Below are 18231 nucleotides of genomic sequence, written 5' to 3'. Positions count from 1 at the left end.
TGGGCATGATCATGTATCACGAGTCTGGTGTTGGTAAAGCAGAATTACGTACACATGATGATCGCCAGCACTCATCGCACTGCTTGCTAGTTTGTTATTTGGTTTTTAGGAGCATTAGCAACTAAGGCCATAATGCTCCGGGATATGAGGTGGTTATTCCCTGACCTTTCCGCATCCTCCATATTTGGTGGTAACCGGCTCGAACCTCGGTCTAATCAAGAAGCGTGTGCTACGCACTGCTGCTCCTTCCCACCTGGCTACGGAGGCACCCATTGCACTGCAATACAATACATTCTATAATAGGGTGTAAATGTACTCCCCTCGTCCGATTCATAGTACTATTATTGGTGGCTGTGTGTAGTGTTTCAAGCCATGAGCGCTGGCGATAATCACATGAATAGTTGATGATTTCAATATCCCGTTGGGGATCAAGATTGTGCTGCTCAACCCAATAATGTTTGGCAACTGTGGATCGTTCAAAATTAGCGATTCACAGAGCCACCTCAGGCTCAGAAACCCGATCTATCAATCTTCTACCAGACTCACCTACATGGAACCCATGTTTAGTCTCCAGAGCAAAGCTCTGTCACTATCCCCATCTCGTCCATCATGCATTATGATTGATGTCTTTTGAGGTTATGATGGATATCATGGCGAGATCCAATCTTTCTTACATTTCGAGGGTACAGCTCTAAAATGGTGTTTGCAGGCTGGCCGCTAGATAGTCCACTGGTTGGTTGGTTTTTGGGTTTTATTGGCGCATTAGCAACTAAGGCTATAATGCACCAGATAGTCCACTGGACTGAACCGATTGGTAACTCTAGGAGGCTTCCAGATTTGCTAGCATATAATCTAGCTGCTTCTACTTTGCCAGACAGTGACTGAAGGGAGTCAAGCAGTGTGTATATGATGGGAGGGGGCTGCCAAGATCCCATTATGTCAAGGAGCTGGGCATATTCTTACCATATGTATGCCATATCCAAAATTTCATTACTTCATGCAGCATGCTCTTGCCACCTTTTCTTAGTTCTGAATACACCACGAATTGTCAAAATATTAGAACAAACTTATCTGAAAAAAGATCCAAACTGCTCAAACACTTTCTCATTCATTTCACAAATATACATGGTCTCAGTTCCAATCTCAATGATATCCATTTCCACTTAGTCTGCCAAACCCATGTATCTTTTCTGACAGAATCCCAGTTATTGGTTAATTCAACCACTGCTCACGTCAGTTGTCCGAATTATTCGCTGTATGCTTCTAAGGTGGTCCTTGTGCATATGTCCATTCTGATATTCCCTGTCAGAGACTTAGTAATTTGGAATCTACTCTTTTCAACCTTCTCTAGCTTAAAATCTCTCTACCACATTCTGTCAAATCCATCTGTTGCCTTTATCATTCTCTCATGACCATTCTCAACTTCATGTTGTTTGGTATTAGATGAATGCAAAATGGGATGATATGCAAGGATAATTTTCTTCTTTTCCTTGGTCGGATTACAGTTTCAAAATCTTCTGATATCAACATTTGCTCACATCGAGTAAGTGAAATTATTGTTGTGGGTATGAAATCCACACTCCAGCTTAAAATCCTGTCCTTTATCTAAACCTTGGTTTTCAATAAATGTGCTAGGCTGTTCAAGAGAAGAATGTTGCACATCATAATTGGCTTGTATTCAAATCTTCAGGTTCATTTTCTGCCTAAACCAAAGCTCACAACAACTGTAAAGCAGTTATTGATTAGTCCAAACTAGATTTCGAACAGGCTAAGAGTAGAGAACTTGCTTCTTGTCCAAACAGTAGTTGAGCATTCTGGTCACTTGCCAAAGTTATAGGCAGTAACCTTTGCCCATCTCTGTTCTGACTTCTCTCAAAATCAGATGGTTCTATTTCCTCTTCAGCCAAAGATAACACTGAACTGTTAGAATCCCATTTTTCTTCCAACTCATGTATTGATGATCTTGGTAAATCATCTCCCACCTTTCCAGTTTGTTTGTTTGTTTGTTATTTGGTTTTTAGGAGCATTACCAACTAAGGCCATAGTGCTCCGGGGATATGCGGTGGTCATTCCCTGATCTTTTCGCATCCTCTGTATTTGGTGGTCACGGGCTCGAACCCTGGTCTAATCAAGAAGCGTATGCTACGCACTACTGCTCCTGCCCGCCTGGCTACGGAGGCACCCACCTTTCTAGTACACTCAATTCAATGCCTCCTGTGGTTTACATAAAAAGTATGTCAGAAGGATTTTGAATAACTCCAGGTTCTGATGGTATTTCTCCACTTATTCTTAAAACTTGTGCTTCTGAATTTATTCCTGTTATGTGTTGCCTTTTTTCACTTTCTTATTCCAAGGGTGTTTTCCCTTCTGCTTGGAAAGTGCTCAGAAAATAGCCTGCAGAACAACTTTGAAATATTATTGAGCCACTCAAAATGGTGTACAGATTGCTGAGGATGCTATTTTAAAAAAGAAACTAATTCAAAGACTAAGGATACCTGTCACTCTGAAAAAGAGGTACAAGCCATGTATTTTTCCATCTGTACTCATAAAATAATCTTTATAAAAAAAAGATTAAAAAATTCACGAAACCATCAAATATTTACCTGATTTGAATGGATCTTCTCCAGAAAATGGATCTGTAGTGAATCCATTTACAGTTCCAAAAGGATCTTTACTTTTAAATGGATCTTCCTAGGTCATAAAAATAATACAGTTAAGCAATAATAAACATCCACATTCATAGATATTTCAGAGGGGGGGGGATAAAATGTCTATAAAGCAAGATTATTCATGAAGAATTCTATAAAGAAAATAGTGTGGGCAATGCACATAAGTTGCCTTGATCTGACATTACAAATAAAACTCGTCCTTGTGTTTTTTTGTTTTTTTTTTTAAACCACAAACACAAGGTATGAGAACCTCTATAGAACTAAGGTTGAGAAGATGATTTGGTTTGGTTTCAGTTTTTATGGTGCAAAGGTGACTAAGGCCATGATGCACCATTTGAGAAGATTATAGAAGATATTTGTTGACATCAGACTTGAATTTCAATAATATTCAGAAAATACACGTGAAGGGAGGTTGTTCCAGAAAACAGAAATTGAAGGAATAAATGAGGAAGAAGAAAAGTTGGTTTTGTGAGTTTGAAGTTGGACAGTAAAAGGATGCTGACTGGTTGTGACATGTGTTCGGACTGGTTTAGAAGAGAGAGGGGGAATTATAGATGCCAATTCTGAAGAACAGTACTCATGGAAGTATCTACAGAAAAGGCACACAGCAGAAACAGGATGTCTATTAAATAGAGTGGAGAGACTTTGTAAGAGATGGGTCATTGATTAACCAAACTTTCCTCTTTAGAATGGAGTCTAGAAGACAGAGATTATAGTGGCACTACCCCAGGTGTGGGAAAAATATTCCATGGTAGGGTGGATTTGAGATTTATACAGCGTGAGTAGTTGTTTAGAAGAAAAGTATAGCCAAGAGTGAAAGACAAAATCCAGTTTTTTATGGGAGCAATATTTGTGATGTGCTTAGTTTATGCCAAGAGAGATTAGAAGTCAGGGTTATCCCTAATAGACATATGTGACCTTGTCTAGAAATCTAAGAGTTGCTGATCAAAGGTAAGCATTGGAGCAGAACAATCCTTTTTTGCAAGATAGAAGACAGGACTGGGTTTTAGAAGGATTGAAATGAACTGTTATTTTTGCCCCACTGGAGAAGTATCTGGAGATCAGCATTTAAGGTTTTTAGTGAATTAGTACTGAATATTCAAGAAGTTGAAGCTGTTTGTGCAAGGCAAGGTTTCTCAAGCTGGAAAGAGGAATGCAATGTGCTATCATCAACAAAACTATGGATAGGATTTCCAGTCAATGGAAGGTCATTAATATAGAAGAAAAAAAGAGTGGGAGAAAGAACTGAACCTTGGGGAACACCAGCATTAGTGAAGTTAGAAGACAGAGTGCCATCTACCATCACCCACAGTGAATGGTGAGAGAGAAAACTGGATACCCAATTACAAAAAAACAGCTGGCAATCCATATGATGCATGCTTATTTAGAAGACCTTATGGTCAAAGGACCATAAGGTCTTCTAAATAAGCCCTTATGCTCAAGTAGATGCCCTTGACATTCAAAGGCTTTTGATCAAACATGATCAAAAGCCTTTGAATGTCAAGGGCATCTACTTGAGTTTCACCAAACTTTTCGCCGAACAAAATTTGTCCATAGATGGGTAACATAAGCACGTATATCACCAGTGGATTGACATTGATGGAACCTATATTGCTGCTCACTGATCAGATGGAAGGTTTTTAGATAGTTTAGGAATTGACAGTTAATGGATTTCCCTATTACTTTAGAAAGGGTAAAAGTAAGTGCAATGGGATGATAACTGGATGAGAGGGATTTGTCATTCCTTTCTAGGAACTGGCTAGACATGAGTAAATTTCCAAGCAGAAGGGAAATAAAAACACTAGTGGAATAAGAAATAAAATGGTGACACAGAACAGGAGTATGCTAAGGAGCACAGGTTTTCAAAACAAGCAAAGAAATATGAGTACCATCATGCCCTGGAGCTTTCTTGGCATCACGACTGTTCAAAATGCTTCTAACATCCTTTTGACAGAAGACCACAGGAGTGGGAATGGTAGGAGATTGTCTACCAAGATCATTAATCAAGAGTTAGATGAAAAGTAGGATGACAGCAGGTTGGCTTTATCTTTAGCTGAGGGAGCAAACAGAAACATGAGGTTTTAATAGAGGTGGGAGTACAGATGGCCAAAAGTTGTGGCTAACAGCTTTGGCAAGAGACCAGAATGCTCAACTACCATTTGGACAAGAAGAAAGTTTTCTACTCTTAGTTTTCTAAACTTAACTGATTCCATATTTGTTACTTGGACACTTCTCATCACTTACAATTCTTAACTTTTACATTATTTCAGAATGTGATTTAAGTGTTGTGCCACTACTAATCTTTTCAAAATATTGGTCAGTCACTGTTTAATTTGGATGGCTTCAACAGCCTGCTTTATCTGCATACAAATCAACTGTATTGTTCAGAACAATACTAACCTGTACTGTTCACTATCTTAAGAGAGATATCCAAATACTTTAGATATGATAATTTATAAAAGGAAGAAGTGAAATTAAATGATAAACTTAATTGGTAGCCATGATTTCTCAAGCAGCAGTTAAATCATCATTAACATCAACTTTAACACCGAGTATTGTGCATATAATTTGAAATGCATAAGAAAACAAGTTTTGAAGTTTATTAATATACTGCTACGGGTAAAATAATAACTAATTAACACTACAGCATGCAAATATATATATATATATTATTAAGCCTGTTGTGTTAATTATTTGCATGAATGATATCACGTATATTTCTTACCTTGAAATCATCTATGCTGTCTGTTGTACTAAATGCTCCCACACTATTTGCTGGACTATTACTTATCTACAAAGTAAAAATTAAAAAATAAAACCAAGAAATAATAACAAATAATAATGTCACAATATTCAGGTATTAAAATTAGATGCACTGAAGAAAAAATTTAACTTTCAAATTTTGTGATTCAATATTGCTGTTCATAATCTTTTAATATTCATAATTTATTGAAATATCATACTAATTTAATTCCTGATATACTTTCTGATAATACTGAATTATTAAATTTCATTCTTAAAGAATACAATCTGAAACAGCCCCATAATTTTCCCACCAGACGCTAACATTATCTTGATCTGATATTTACCAATATTGAACTAAAGAATGCTAAGACTTACTCTATATTTAAATTGGACCATATTTCAACAAATTTTGAAGTTAAATCTCAGATTTATAAGATATGAAATCGCTCTATAGACAGACTCTGCTTTAGATGCATTGATTGAAACGGAGTCAGAGAATATCCCAGAATGGCAAATTGGTAAAAGGTTTATGACTGAAAATATTGATGAAAAATACAATAATTTCACATTGATAATTCACAGTATAACTGAGCAGAAAGTAGTAGTAATTAAGAATTAAAGACAATACAAATACAAAAGAAGAACCAGAATAAGCATAATGATACAACCTTAACTGAATTTACAAACTATTATAAAAATTTATATTTTAAATCAAAAGTAAATAATAACACCTTAGTATTAGTAGTGGAAAAAGATGCAAGAAAACAAGCTTATGAAGAATCAACCAAAAACATATAAAAAAAAAACTTCTCACAACCTGTCCAGCCCCTCCAATAGTTTGTCTAGTTTTAACTTGAATTTATTCAATCTATCCACTTCCACAACAACAGGTGTAAGTTTGTTTCAACAATCAACCACCTACTGGCTGAAGACAAACTTCAGCACATCCATCCTCAACCATCCTTCAATTTATGCAATAATCTCCCTTAGGTAAATTCCACTGAAGTGCTCGGTCCACTCATCTGAGATCTGGTTCTAGATGAGTTCTTCTTCGTTCAACTCCCAATGTTTCTAAAATCGCATGTGCAAATGATCTAATGCTTCTTGTCCTTGGAAATTCTCATTCGTCTCTGGAAAGTACTGCCAATAACATCATGAATGATCTGTGTTCTTGGTCAGTTACTAATAAACTTACCATTTCTTCCAACAAGACAACTTTTTTTTTTTTTTTGTCTTAAAGGCAACTTTAACATTTCCAGGCCTCTGAATGTTAAACTTTTTGATCACTCACTCTCACTACATGGTTGACTCACATAAATTTATGGGTATTATTTTAGATCTTAAATTAAACATTCAAAAACATGTCTTGGCATTCATGATAAAATAGTCAAGTATATTTCAATGTTTATCTGTCTGTCACATCAATACTAGAGTATTATATCACCATACCCTTTATCTTTTCTAAAAAGTGGTGTTTGCTCCAATTTGAACCTATGGCTCTAGCACCTGGTTTTGATATACTAAGAAGGTTGCTATCCAAGAGAAATTCTCTTCCATCCAAAGACATATGCTCTTAATGATGAGTTGTTCCTATTGCATTATCTTGACAGCTGCGTTACAGGTTTTAAGTGATTTGCAGGTCCTACCTTTGGACCTCCAAATCGCTTATTGGGGCTTTTGCTATTATCTTAGACATGCCATTGCCATTGACTTTTTAGACATAACTCTTAATATCCACTGTTCCTAAAACTGAAAACTCAATGCTGGAACTACTTAGTCCAACTCTGGCAAGATCAATGGTCGTCTTCTTTCAAAGGTATGATCACAAGAAGGTTTATTCTATGTCTTTTTTGCTTTACAAAAGTCTGTTCTAAAATGGTTTGGTCCAAGTTTCCATACTCTTTTTCTTCTAACTGGCCATGGTTCCCTTTGTGCTAAACTTACTATGTTTAATCTGTCTTCTTCTCCCCTCTGTGACTGTGGCAACCCAGAACAGCGGCAGCAGGTTCATTTCACCTGACCATATTACCTGGATCTTTGTCAGCCTCTGTCTGTTGTGTGTCAACCATTTTCTTCAGGCAAAGAACATGGGTGCCTTGTTGGTAGGCACTGTGGAACTGCAGCACCCCCAGCTTTTTAAATCTAAATATACAGTCAATGGAGTTATACGAAATTTTGTAAAGAACAATGCAATGAATGTATGTATTAACAGGTCCCGCATTTAGTATACTCATCCTCTATTTCCATTAATCAAAAAAAAATAAAATAAATAAAATAAATAAATAATTGCTTTATTTAATATAAGTATTAAACAGAGCCTGGGCCATCCAGGCCCAAACATAGCCTAAGGCCTTTGGTTCATGGAAAAACAACTATTTCCAGTAATGATTTCAATAATAAACAAATAAAAACAAAATCGTTTTCAACTTTGAAGTTTAACCATAGGCAGAACTGTGCACTAGACAGTTCCACATTTTGCTTCCAGTGGTTGAGTCAATGCCTGGTCAGTTGGTTGCCAATATTTTAGAGGTGACAAAACGAGTCAAAGGAACTGTGGAACAGGCAGTGCCAATTTGATCATTGACTGTGAAGGGCATGTTGTCACAATATTGGTGTCTTTTTGTTCGCAAGATTCACCCGAATTCACATTAAGTAAATTATATCAGCATTAAGTCAAAACTGAACATTCAACAGTGTAATTATGTGATTACAGCTTAATTGTGAATTGAGCTTGAACTTGCTAAGTTGAAATGAGCAGCATCCCCATACATCACAGTCACAAGCCACCACTGGAAATGAATCATCTCTCTTGGACACCAAAAAAAAAAATTAATCTTCTGCAAAATTTTGCACATAAAGCCATCACCAGACATGGACAACTCATTACAAGAGCTTAAGTTCCTGGAATTACTCCTTTTCTGGCTTCACCTTCAGTCCAGGCCATCACTGTCATTGTCTCCAGTTTGTGATACCACCATCACTGTCTTTATCTCAAGTAACCATCTTCACCACTGCTTTCAACTTGGACAGGTCCTAATTATACTTGAAGAATTCTGAATGATCAATGTGTTTTCCTGTTTCTATCTCCAGCTTGACTCAGGCAGGATCTTCTGCTGGAAGAGGTTGTCTTGTGTGCAATCTTTATCTCTTCCTTCTATGATGTCAGATGAACTAATCAGACTCGTGGCAGAGAAGAAAAATGCATGGGATGCATATAAATTATCAGATGACACAGAAGCCTATGATAGATATAAGCTGGTCTATAACCAAGTCACAAGGTTAGGCAGGCAAACGCAGATTACGAGAAATCTTTGGCAAAGGATGCAAAGAAAAACAGCAAAGAGTTCTTTACTTATGTAAACTCTAGAAGGAAGGGAATGAATCAGATTGGTCCACTAAACAGAGATGGTTCAACTGTTAATGATCCTGCTGAGATAGCTGATAATCTGAATGAGTATTTTGCATCTACATTCACACATGAGGAGTTATTAAGGGAGGAAAATGCCAGAAGTTTATCAAACTGTAACAGGGTGCTTATTAATTTTGGAATAACTGAGAGCAAAGTGGAGGAGAAATTGTTGAAGTGAAACATAAGAAAAGCACCTGGGCAGATGAGTTCTATCCAGCTATATTAACAGAGGCAGCAAAGAAAGTAAGCAAACCTTTAGCCATAATTATTAGAGCATCCTTGAACTCAGGGGAAGTCCCCACAGACTGGAGATGTGCAAAAGTATCCCCAATTCACAAAGGGGAACTAATTGTATAAGGCAATGGTCAGGCCACACCTTGAGTACTTCATAAATAAGGTCTGGAGGCCTTATTTTAGGAAGGATGTTGAGTTGTTTGAGCATGTACAGAGAAGGGCAGCAAGATTGGTAAGGGGAACAAAGGGATCCTCTTACCAAGAAAGGCTTAAGTTCTGCAAATTGCAGTGCCTGGTGACTAGGCACCTGCGAGGTGTATAAGGTCTTGAAAGGGTTGAGCAAGCTGAATTGTGATGGAATTCTTCTGCTTGCTCCGATTACGAACCTGAGGGGGCATAAATTCAAATTGAGGAAAGACAGTTGTAGAATAGACGTGAAAAAATTTGCCTTTAGCTAGCGGGTGGTTAATTGCTGGAACAAACTTCCATCTGTCGTTGTGGAAGTTGATAGCTTAAATAAATTCAAGAAGGAACTGGACAAACTTTTAGAGGGAATGGATGTGTGAAATTGTTTTCTCTTTTTTTTTTTGGCTGATGCTACATAAGCTCATACGCTTGCTTTCTTGCATCACATATTTCCATTACTACTATCCTGTCATGCATCATATCAAAACCAGCCTGAGTGCGAAAAAACCTTTTGCTGAGTCTGAAGTGGTGTGAGTTAGTTGGAGGCAAAGGAATAATGAGAGTGAGAGTAATCTGTAGACCAGAAGAATGAATGTAAAGAATATGATGAGAGTCTTTACATGCAAATGGAATTTAAAAGAGGAGTAAAATCACTGCCTGAACACTATCAAATGAGATATCTTACGAACAGTTTGGCTAAGATAACAGAGAGGAGTTATTCAGTGAGGGGAATGCCAGAGGTGTATTCAACTTTGGCAGTAAGCTAGATAATTTTGTAATAACTGAGAGTAAAGTGGAGGAAAAATTGTTAAAGATAAACACAAGAAAGGCACCTGGGGTGGATGGGATCTATCCAGTTATATTAAAGGAGGCAGCAAACCCTTAGCCATAATTATGAGAGCTTCCTTGGACTCAGGGGAGGTACCCATAGGCTGGAGATGTGCAAATGTGACCCCAATTCACAAAGGAAGATCAAAGGCTGACACAAGTAATTATAGACCTGTGAGTTTAATTTCTGTTCCAGGAAAATTAATGGAGGCACTGGTTAAAGAAGCACTGCAGGATCATCTAGACAGGAATTCAGTTATAGCTCAGACACAGCATGGTTTTGTTAAGGGGAAGTCTTGTCTGACCAATTAGATGGGATACTATGATGCAGTCACAAAAGAACTGGATGCAGGGAATAATTTGATATTATATACTTGGATCTTAGAAAGGCTTTTGATACTGTTGCACATGGAAGACTGCTGCACAGATTGGAGCAGTGTGGCATTGGAGGCAAATTGCTGCTATGGATAAAGGGGTGGTTGAGGAGGAGAAGACAGAGTGGTAATCAATGGACAGTGCTCATCGTGGACTAATGTTATCAGTGGAGTCCCTCAGGGTTCAGTGTTAGGTCCATTATTGTTTTCTGTATTTATAAATAATATTGATGATGGTATATCAAGCTTAATGTCCAAGTTTGCAGATGATACAAAAGTTGGCAGGGTTGTCAAGGACACTACTGACGCTATGCTGCTGCAACAGGATCTGGAAAGGTTGAGCAGATGGGCTGAGAAGTGGCAAATGAAGTTTAACATTGACAAATGTAAAGTACTACATATGGGAAACAGCAACCCCATAGCAACATATCAACTCTGTGGTACTACACTGACAGTGGTAGAGAATGAAAATGACCTGGGGGTGGTTGTGCAGGCAGATATGAGGTTCTCTGAGCAGTGCAGACGGGCTGCAAGAGTAGCTCATGGTGTATTGTCAATGATATATAGGAATTTTTCTAGCAGGGATAAGGAGGTGATTATTCCCTTGTATAAGGCAATGGTCAGGCCACACCTAGAGTACTGTATACAGGCCTGGAGGCCTCATTTCAAGAAGGATGTAGAGCTGCTGGAACGAGTACAGAGAGGAGCAACAAGGTTAGTGAATGGAACAAAGGGTTGCTTTTACGAAGAAAGGCTTAAGTTTTGCAAATTAGTGTCTGGAGACTAGGCACCGGCGAGGTGATCTGATAGAGGTGTATAAAGCCTTGAATGGTTTGAGCATGCTCAATGCTGATGGGATTCTGCCTCTTGCTCAGAATAATCACCCGAGAGGGCATAAATTCAAATTGAGGAAAGACAGATGTAGGATAGATGTCTGGAAATTTGCGTTTAGCCAGCGGGTAGTTGGTTGGTGGAACGCACTTCCATCTCTTGTTGTGGAAGTTGATAGCCTAAATAAATTTAAGGCTCAGCTGAATAGGTATTTCAAACGAACGACCGGGGGGGGGGGGGGTGAAGTGGAAGTTGGTTTTTTTTTTTTTTTTTTTTTTCTTTCTGGCTGATGCTGCATAAGCTTGTTTTTTTGCATCATATGCCACTACTAATGCAGTTTACAAACTTTCTGCCTTCTTTTCTTCAAGCTTAATTTATGAGGCTCACCACGGTTTTATAAAGGGAGTCAACCCTTTCAAATCTATTAATCTCTGATAGAGATTTCAAAATAACCTTAGATAGAGGATTACAGCAAAACACTATTTATTTAGATATAACAAAAGACTCCAATTCAGTAAATCATGATCTCTTAGTAAACAAGTTATATTATTATTAGGGAATACAAGATTCAGCACTAAATTCACAAAAATGATTTCAGCCGAATCGTTCTATGAACTGAATAATCAATACTGTATTCCAGTAAAAGGCAAACAAAACATTCCCCAAGGTTCCTCTCTACTCTTTCCATCTTTATAAATGACACTGTTACTAAAATAATCAAGAATCCTGAAATTAAAATAATAACACATTGCAGACAATATAAATATCTAAAGCGCCATTCATATATTTAAAGATTGCCTGTTGCTTAATGAATATTTACAAACATAGACAATAAATAATGGCCTCTATTTAATCAAAATGTACTATAATTTCATATTATGACATTCACAAGCATAACATTGTAATATCTGACTATAACCTAGGAGCCACTAGGTTATAGTCAGATATTACTTGTTGTTTGTTATTTGGTTTTTAGGAGCATTAGCAACTAAGGTCATATTGCTCCGGGATAAGCGGTGGTTATTCCCGACCTTTCCGCATCCTCTGTATTTGGTGGTGACGGGCTCGAACCCCGTCTAATCAAGAAGCGTGTGCTACGCACTGCTGCTCCTTCCCACCTGGCTACGGAGGTGCCGAATTCTGCTGCACTGGCACTTTCAAAAATCATATTAATGCCATCTCTAAGCAAGTCAGAAGACAGCTCAGACTAATTAAAACAATCTGCTGGAACTGTTGTTTGTTTGTTTTTTGGTTTTTAGGAGCATTAGCAACTAAGGCCATATTGCTCCGTGAATATGCGGTGGTCATTCCTGACCTTTCCGCATCCTCCGTATTTGGTGGTGATGGGCTCGAACCCTGGTCTAATCAAGAAGCGTGTGCTACGCACTGCTGCTCCTTTCCACCTGGCTACGAAGGCGCCTCTGCTGGAACTGTAATAATCCAAACTTCTCAGTATAAATCTACGAATGACTGTATTGCCTAACATGAAATTCAATTTACCCATCTGGAATCCCTACACACAGAACAGCTAATTTCTTATTGAATAAATAGAACATAAGTTTTCCAGAAACCTCTACCACAAATTAAATTTAGACTTTTAAGTTAATTATCAAGACAGATACTATATAACAAAACTGGTGTACTTTGACTGTCCTCAAAGAACAAATTGTAAAGCTCACCTATTTAGACTGCACAAATATAAAACCAATTTCCTGCACCACTAGTTTTTTCACAGGGTTATGAGATTTCTTTTTTAATTTTTTATTTATTTTTTTTAATGTGACAAAAGTTTAATGAAATTAATTGTAAAGTGTCAGGTTTTATAGTTTCCATATAAATTAGAATCAACTTTCTTTTCTTGTTTATTGTTACGAGTACGACAAACCGCCAACTATAGTACATCTCCTACCCTTCGATGATTGCAAAAATAAAAAAAAAGAATTTGGTCTTAAAGATTGCAAATGAACTTTAATCCTACCAAATATAAGATCTTGTATACCGATGAGCGAAAACATTATGACCACCTAACTAATATGATGTTGTTCCTCCATGTGCAGCCAAAACACCTCGTACCTGGCAAGGCAAGGATGCTACAAGATTTCTAAATGTCTTGCGGTATCTAGTATTAACACATAACCAGCAGATCGTTTAACTCCTGTAAGGTCCATGGTTGAGATGCTGCAGATCGGAGTTGCTGTTCCAACACAAACCACTGATGCTCGATGGGATTAATGTCTGTGATGGGTATTTGGAGGCCAGGGAAATACCTGGAAGTCTTCCTCATGTTCCGCAAACCAGTCTCGAACAATCCGGGCAGTGTGGCATGGCACATTATCCTGCTGAAAGATGGCACTACCAGAGGGGAAGACCATTACCATGAAAGGGTGTACTTGGTCAGCAATGATGTTTAGGTAGGTGTTAGACGTCAGAATCCCCAGCACATGGATGACTGGGAGCCAGGATATCCCAGCAGAACATAGCCCAAAGCATGACATTGCCACCACCGGCTTGTTTTCATCCCATGGTGCATCCAGGCGCCATCACTTCCCTAGGTAAATGACAAACACATACCTGGCCATCTACATGGTGCAACAGGAAACATTGGACCAGACGACCTTCTTCCAATCACTCAAGGTCCAGTTTCGATACTCGCATGCCCATTGTAGGCGCTGCCACCGGTGAACCATGGTTAGCATGGGCACTCGGAGCAGCATGCAGTTACACAGCCCCATTTTCAGCAGGGTTCGATGTACTGTGTATTGTAACACATTACTCCCATCACCAGCATTCCAATTACCAGTGAGTTGCGCCACAGTCTCCCTTCTGCTGCCACTTACCATCCAGGACAGCCTTCGCTCAACTTGAGCATCAATGAACCGTGGTTGTCCAATGCCTCACCGGCGGTTTGTGGGTTTTCCCTCCTCGGACCACCTTTGGTAGGTACTAACCACGGCTAACCGTGAGCACCCCACCAGCCGTGCCATTTTGGATATGCTCTGACCCAGTCATCTGGCCATTACAATTGGCCTTTGGCAAACTCGCTTAAGTATGCTGCCTTTCCCATCTGAAGAACAAGAGTAACACTGATTAACTGAGCTCAATATCAGGTGTTTTTTATACCATGTCCCGACCCGTGCATGTGCCATAGTTTATCTGCAGTTGCTTCGATTTGCATAACGACTCGCTGGTCATAATGTTTCGGCTCATCGGTGTATTTAGGGAAAGATAATCTAATCTGGAGGAGACTTACAATCCAGTGGGCACAAAATGAGAGATTTTGCAAGGCTGATAGGGTAGAATTTTTCTCAACATGGTCTCTGCTTGTTAGTAGAAGAGACTGTTTTCATAGAGATGGAATTCTCAAATAGTTGGGGTGAAAGAATATTTGCAGACACTACTGATGCAGTATTGGGTGGGTTGGAAAACTTAATTTGGGTAATACACAGCCTAAGTTTAATGGAAGCGGCAAGCAGAGGTGAAATTGATTCTTGCACTGCTTCTGCTTGGATATGCAGCAGCTTAAAAAGCAAAGGGTGGAGAACAGCAGACAGCTGAGGGTCCTCATATGACAAGCAAATATATGGGTTATGTTATCGTTACTAAGAGCAAAAACAGGTGCACATATACTTGTTTGTACACCAATGTTAGGAATATAGTATATAAATTTGAAGTATTGGTTAAGTCATCAAATGTAGACATTACAGCAATATCAAAAAGAGAGGGTACAGAATTTGAATATGTCCAGTATAATGTGTATAGAAAGAACATACAGGACTGGAGGTGGGAGAAAGTTATGCTCTTAGTTAAGAAGCACAGAATGAGGCAGTGCACCAAGTTTATGTGGGTGGTCAGTGCAATGTTCAGTCAGGTTGGTGTGACATAAGCCTGGGGGAAAGAAAAAAAAAAAAGAGAGTATATTATAGAAAAAATTATTAGTAAATAAATAAGAGGAGTTTACCTCAATATCGTACGTGGAACACTTCCGTTCGGAAGTGTTCCACGTACGATATTGAGGTAAACTCCTCTTATTTATTTACTAATATTATTATCAACGTAGAACATATTGAGTATTACATCTCTGATTCATACTATCTAAGAAAAAATTATTGTGATGAGTATAATAAACTATACAAACAGAGTAGGTTGGTTTATCAAAATATCTTATAATGAAAGATTTTAACTTTTGTGATACTGACTGGATTTTGTGGGTTGGTCACTCACACAGAAGCAAACTTTTACGATTTACATTACTGTTTCTTTACACCAGCATGTTATAGAGGCAGCAAGAGAAAGCAATACTCTTGATCTGATTATCAGCTATGATTCTACATGCATTAAATATCCCCAGATAAAGGAACCACTTGGTAGCAGTGATAATAGTGTATTGATATGGAATTTACTTAAAGATATAACTACTGTTGTTGATAAAGGGAAGGAATTTTTCTTTTGTAAAAGTGGCTACAATGGTCTTAGATTGTTTTTAAATTATTTTCAGTGGATCAGTTGATATTAACCACTGGAAATTTTAAATTCTAAATGGATGCCTTCAGAGAAGAAATCATAGAAGCTACTAAGCTTTTTATACAAACTAAGATATAGTGTTCAAGGTTTAGATCTAAATGGAAGTCAGATGACTGATGAGACAAGTGGCAGAAAATAATTTTTTTTATTTTAACCAATTTAATTTTTTTAAAAATGCATGGGATGATTATAAATTATCAGGGGACACACAAGCCTACAAGTCACTAAGCAAGTTTGGCAAGCTAGGGCAGATTATGTGTAGTCGCTGGCTAACAACGTACAGTAAAGTAGCAAAGAGTTCTTTTATGTTAACATTAGAAAGAAAGAATAAACCATTACTGGTCCATTCACACATGAAGTTTTTAGGAATGGGGATACCAGAAGTATAATAAGTTATAGCTGGAAACTAAATGAGTGTATAATAAATGAGAGGAAAGTCAAAGAGAAATTGAAGCAAAAAGTGAATAAGGTCCCTAGGGCTGATGGAGACTATCCAATTATATTAAAAGAAGGAACAAAAGAGGTAAGCAAACCTTTATTTATCATTATGAGATTATCCTTGGATTCAGAGAAGGTCCCTACAGATTGGAAATGTGCAAACATCTTGCCTATTCATCTTTGCCTATTTGACTTTATTTTGTTTAATCATTTGTATTAATAATTTTACTTTACAGTTTCTTCATCTCCAAATTGGCTTTGCAAATTCAGACCATAATTTGCTTAATTCATTATAACCTTTAGGATATTAACATTTATGTAAGTGTAAATATATTTATTTAATCTATATATATATATATATATATATATCTATATAGAGATATATAAATTTATTTAATATATATATCTATATATTTAAAAAAAAATATATATATATATATGTATATATAAACGATAGGGATGAATATAAAAGTTATTAGCCAGATTAGATTAATGCCATCAATAGCAGATTGTACATTACATCAGTCTGTAATCTAGTTATTATAGTAGTAGTAGCATGTGATGCAAGAAAGCAAGTGTATGAGCTTATGCAGCATCGGCCAAAAAAATAATCACACCATTCCCTCCAAACGCCTGTCCAGTTCCTCCTTAGATTTATTTAACCTATCAACTTCCACGACAGATGGAAGTTTGTTCCAGCAATTAACCACCCGCTGGTTAAAGGTAAATTTCTGCACATCTATTCTACATCTGTCTTTTCTTAATTTGAATTTATGCCCCCTTAGGTTCGTAATCTGAACAAGTGGAAGGATCCCATCAGAATTCAGCATGACCTCAATCAGATCACCGCGCAGGTGCCTAGTCTCCAGCCACTGCAATTTGCAGAACTTAAGCCTCTCTTGGTAAGAGGATTCCTTCATTCCCCTCACCAATCTTGTTGCTCTTCTCTGTACATGCTCAAGCAAATCTACATCCTTCCTAAAACGAGGCCTCCAGACCTCTACACAGTACTCAAGGCGTGGTCTGACTATTGCCTTATACAGAGGGATAATCACCTCCTTTTCCCTGCTAGCAAAATTCCTATATATCATAGCATATCAAAATTCTTATATTTTCGGAGCCTGTAATTCACAGCTGTAATTTGGTGTAGAGATACACCAATAGTTAACTACGTAATCATCATTGTATTATATATTATTACTAATTATATGTTTATTTGCAGGGTTTGGCCTTATAGGCCTACATAGGTTATTTTTGTCTTTATAAGTTATTTTGGCCTTATGGCCTCCTGTAAGCTGTATACTGTTGTGTTCATATACATGTTCATCATCTGTATAGTACTTATTGTGCTTTTACTATAATAACATATATATATATTTTTTTTTTTTTTTTATTATTATTATTTTTTTTAAATATATAGCTGCATCCATAATGTCTATATAATGCCTCATATTTCTAGTTATTGTCTTATCATTCAAATTTCTTATATACATAGCTTCTTCATGATGAAATCTTTCCCCACCATAATTTCAAAATATTTTGCATTAAAAGCATGGAAGCATCTGCAGATGTGCTCCACTATTCCAGATTCCTGGTATCCCCCTTTTCTACATGTATACAATGTTCTCAAACCCTTGTTTCAAATAACGTAGAAAAAGGAATACCAAGAAATAGATAGCAGAGCATATCCATGAATGTCCCCACACTTTTAATGTAAAAAATTTTTTAATTATTAGGGAAAGAGAAGGAATTTTGTCAAAAGAAAAGTTAAAGAAACTATTTATATATAAAAATTTAAAGATAAGGTAATAAACAAATATGGGAAGGGATATAAGTGCATTATGGATGCACCTATATATCTTCAACAATAGAATATAGATTTATAATTAAAAACTGGTTTTCTTTTTTACTTGGAGTTTAAAATCAATGTACATAAATACAAGAGAACTGATTTATGGAAGGTAGGATACATTACCAGGTCTCTCTGATTGACCAG

At 37.3% G+C, this 18231-nt stretch overlaps 1 protein-coding gene across 6 annotated transcripts in view; it reads right to left on the bottom strand.

Moving 5' to 3' along the window:
- Nucleotides 1-18231, bottom strand: part of LOC150086640 (uncharacterized) — a 292377-nt gene that overhangs the window by 37191 nt on the left and 236955 nt on the right. For all 6 annotated transcript variants that reach the window (XM_090372657.1, XM_090372662.1, XM_090372661.1 and 3 more), the window contains 2 exons: nucleotides 5395-5460; nucleotides 2604-2691 (listed from right to left, as the gene is read on the bottom strand). In XM_090372657.1, coding sequence (XP_090228783.1) covers nucleotides 2604-2691; nucleotides 5395-5460 — 154 coding nt within the window. The remainder of the gene's footprint in view (nucleotides 1-2603; nucleotides 2692-5394; nucleotides 5461-18231) is intronic.

This window comes from Mastigoproctus giganteus, chromosome 4 (genome assembly GCF_048544385.1).
Source record: "Mastigoproctus giganteus isolate SK-2022 chromosome 4, ASM4854438v1, whole genome shotgun sequence".
NCBI classification, from domain to species: domain Eukaryota; kingdom Metazoa; phylum Arthropoda; class Arachnida; order Uropygi; family Thelyphonidae; genus Mastigoproctus; species Mastigoproctus giganteus.
This window is presented reverse-complemented; position numbering and strand designations above follow the sequence as displayed.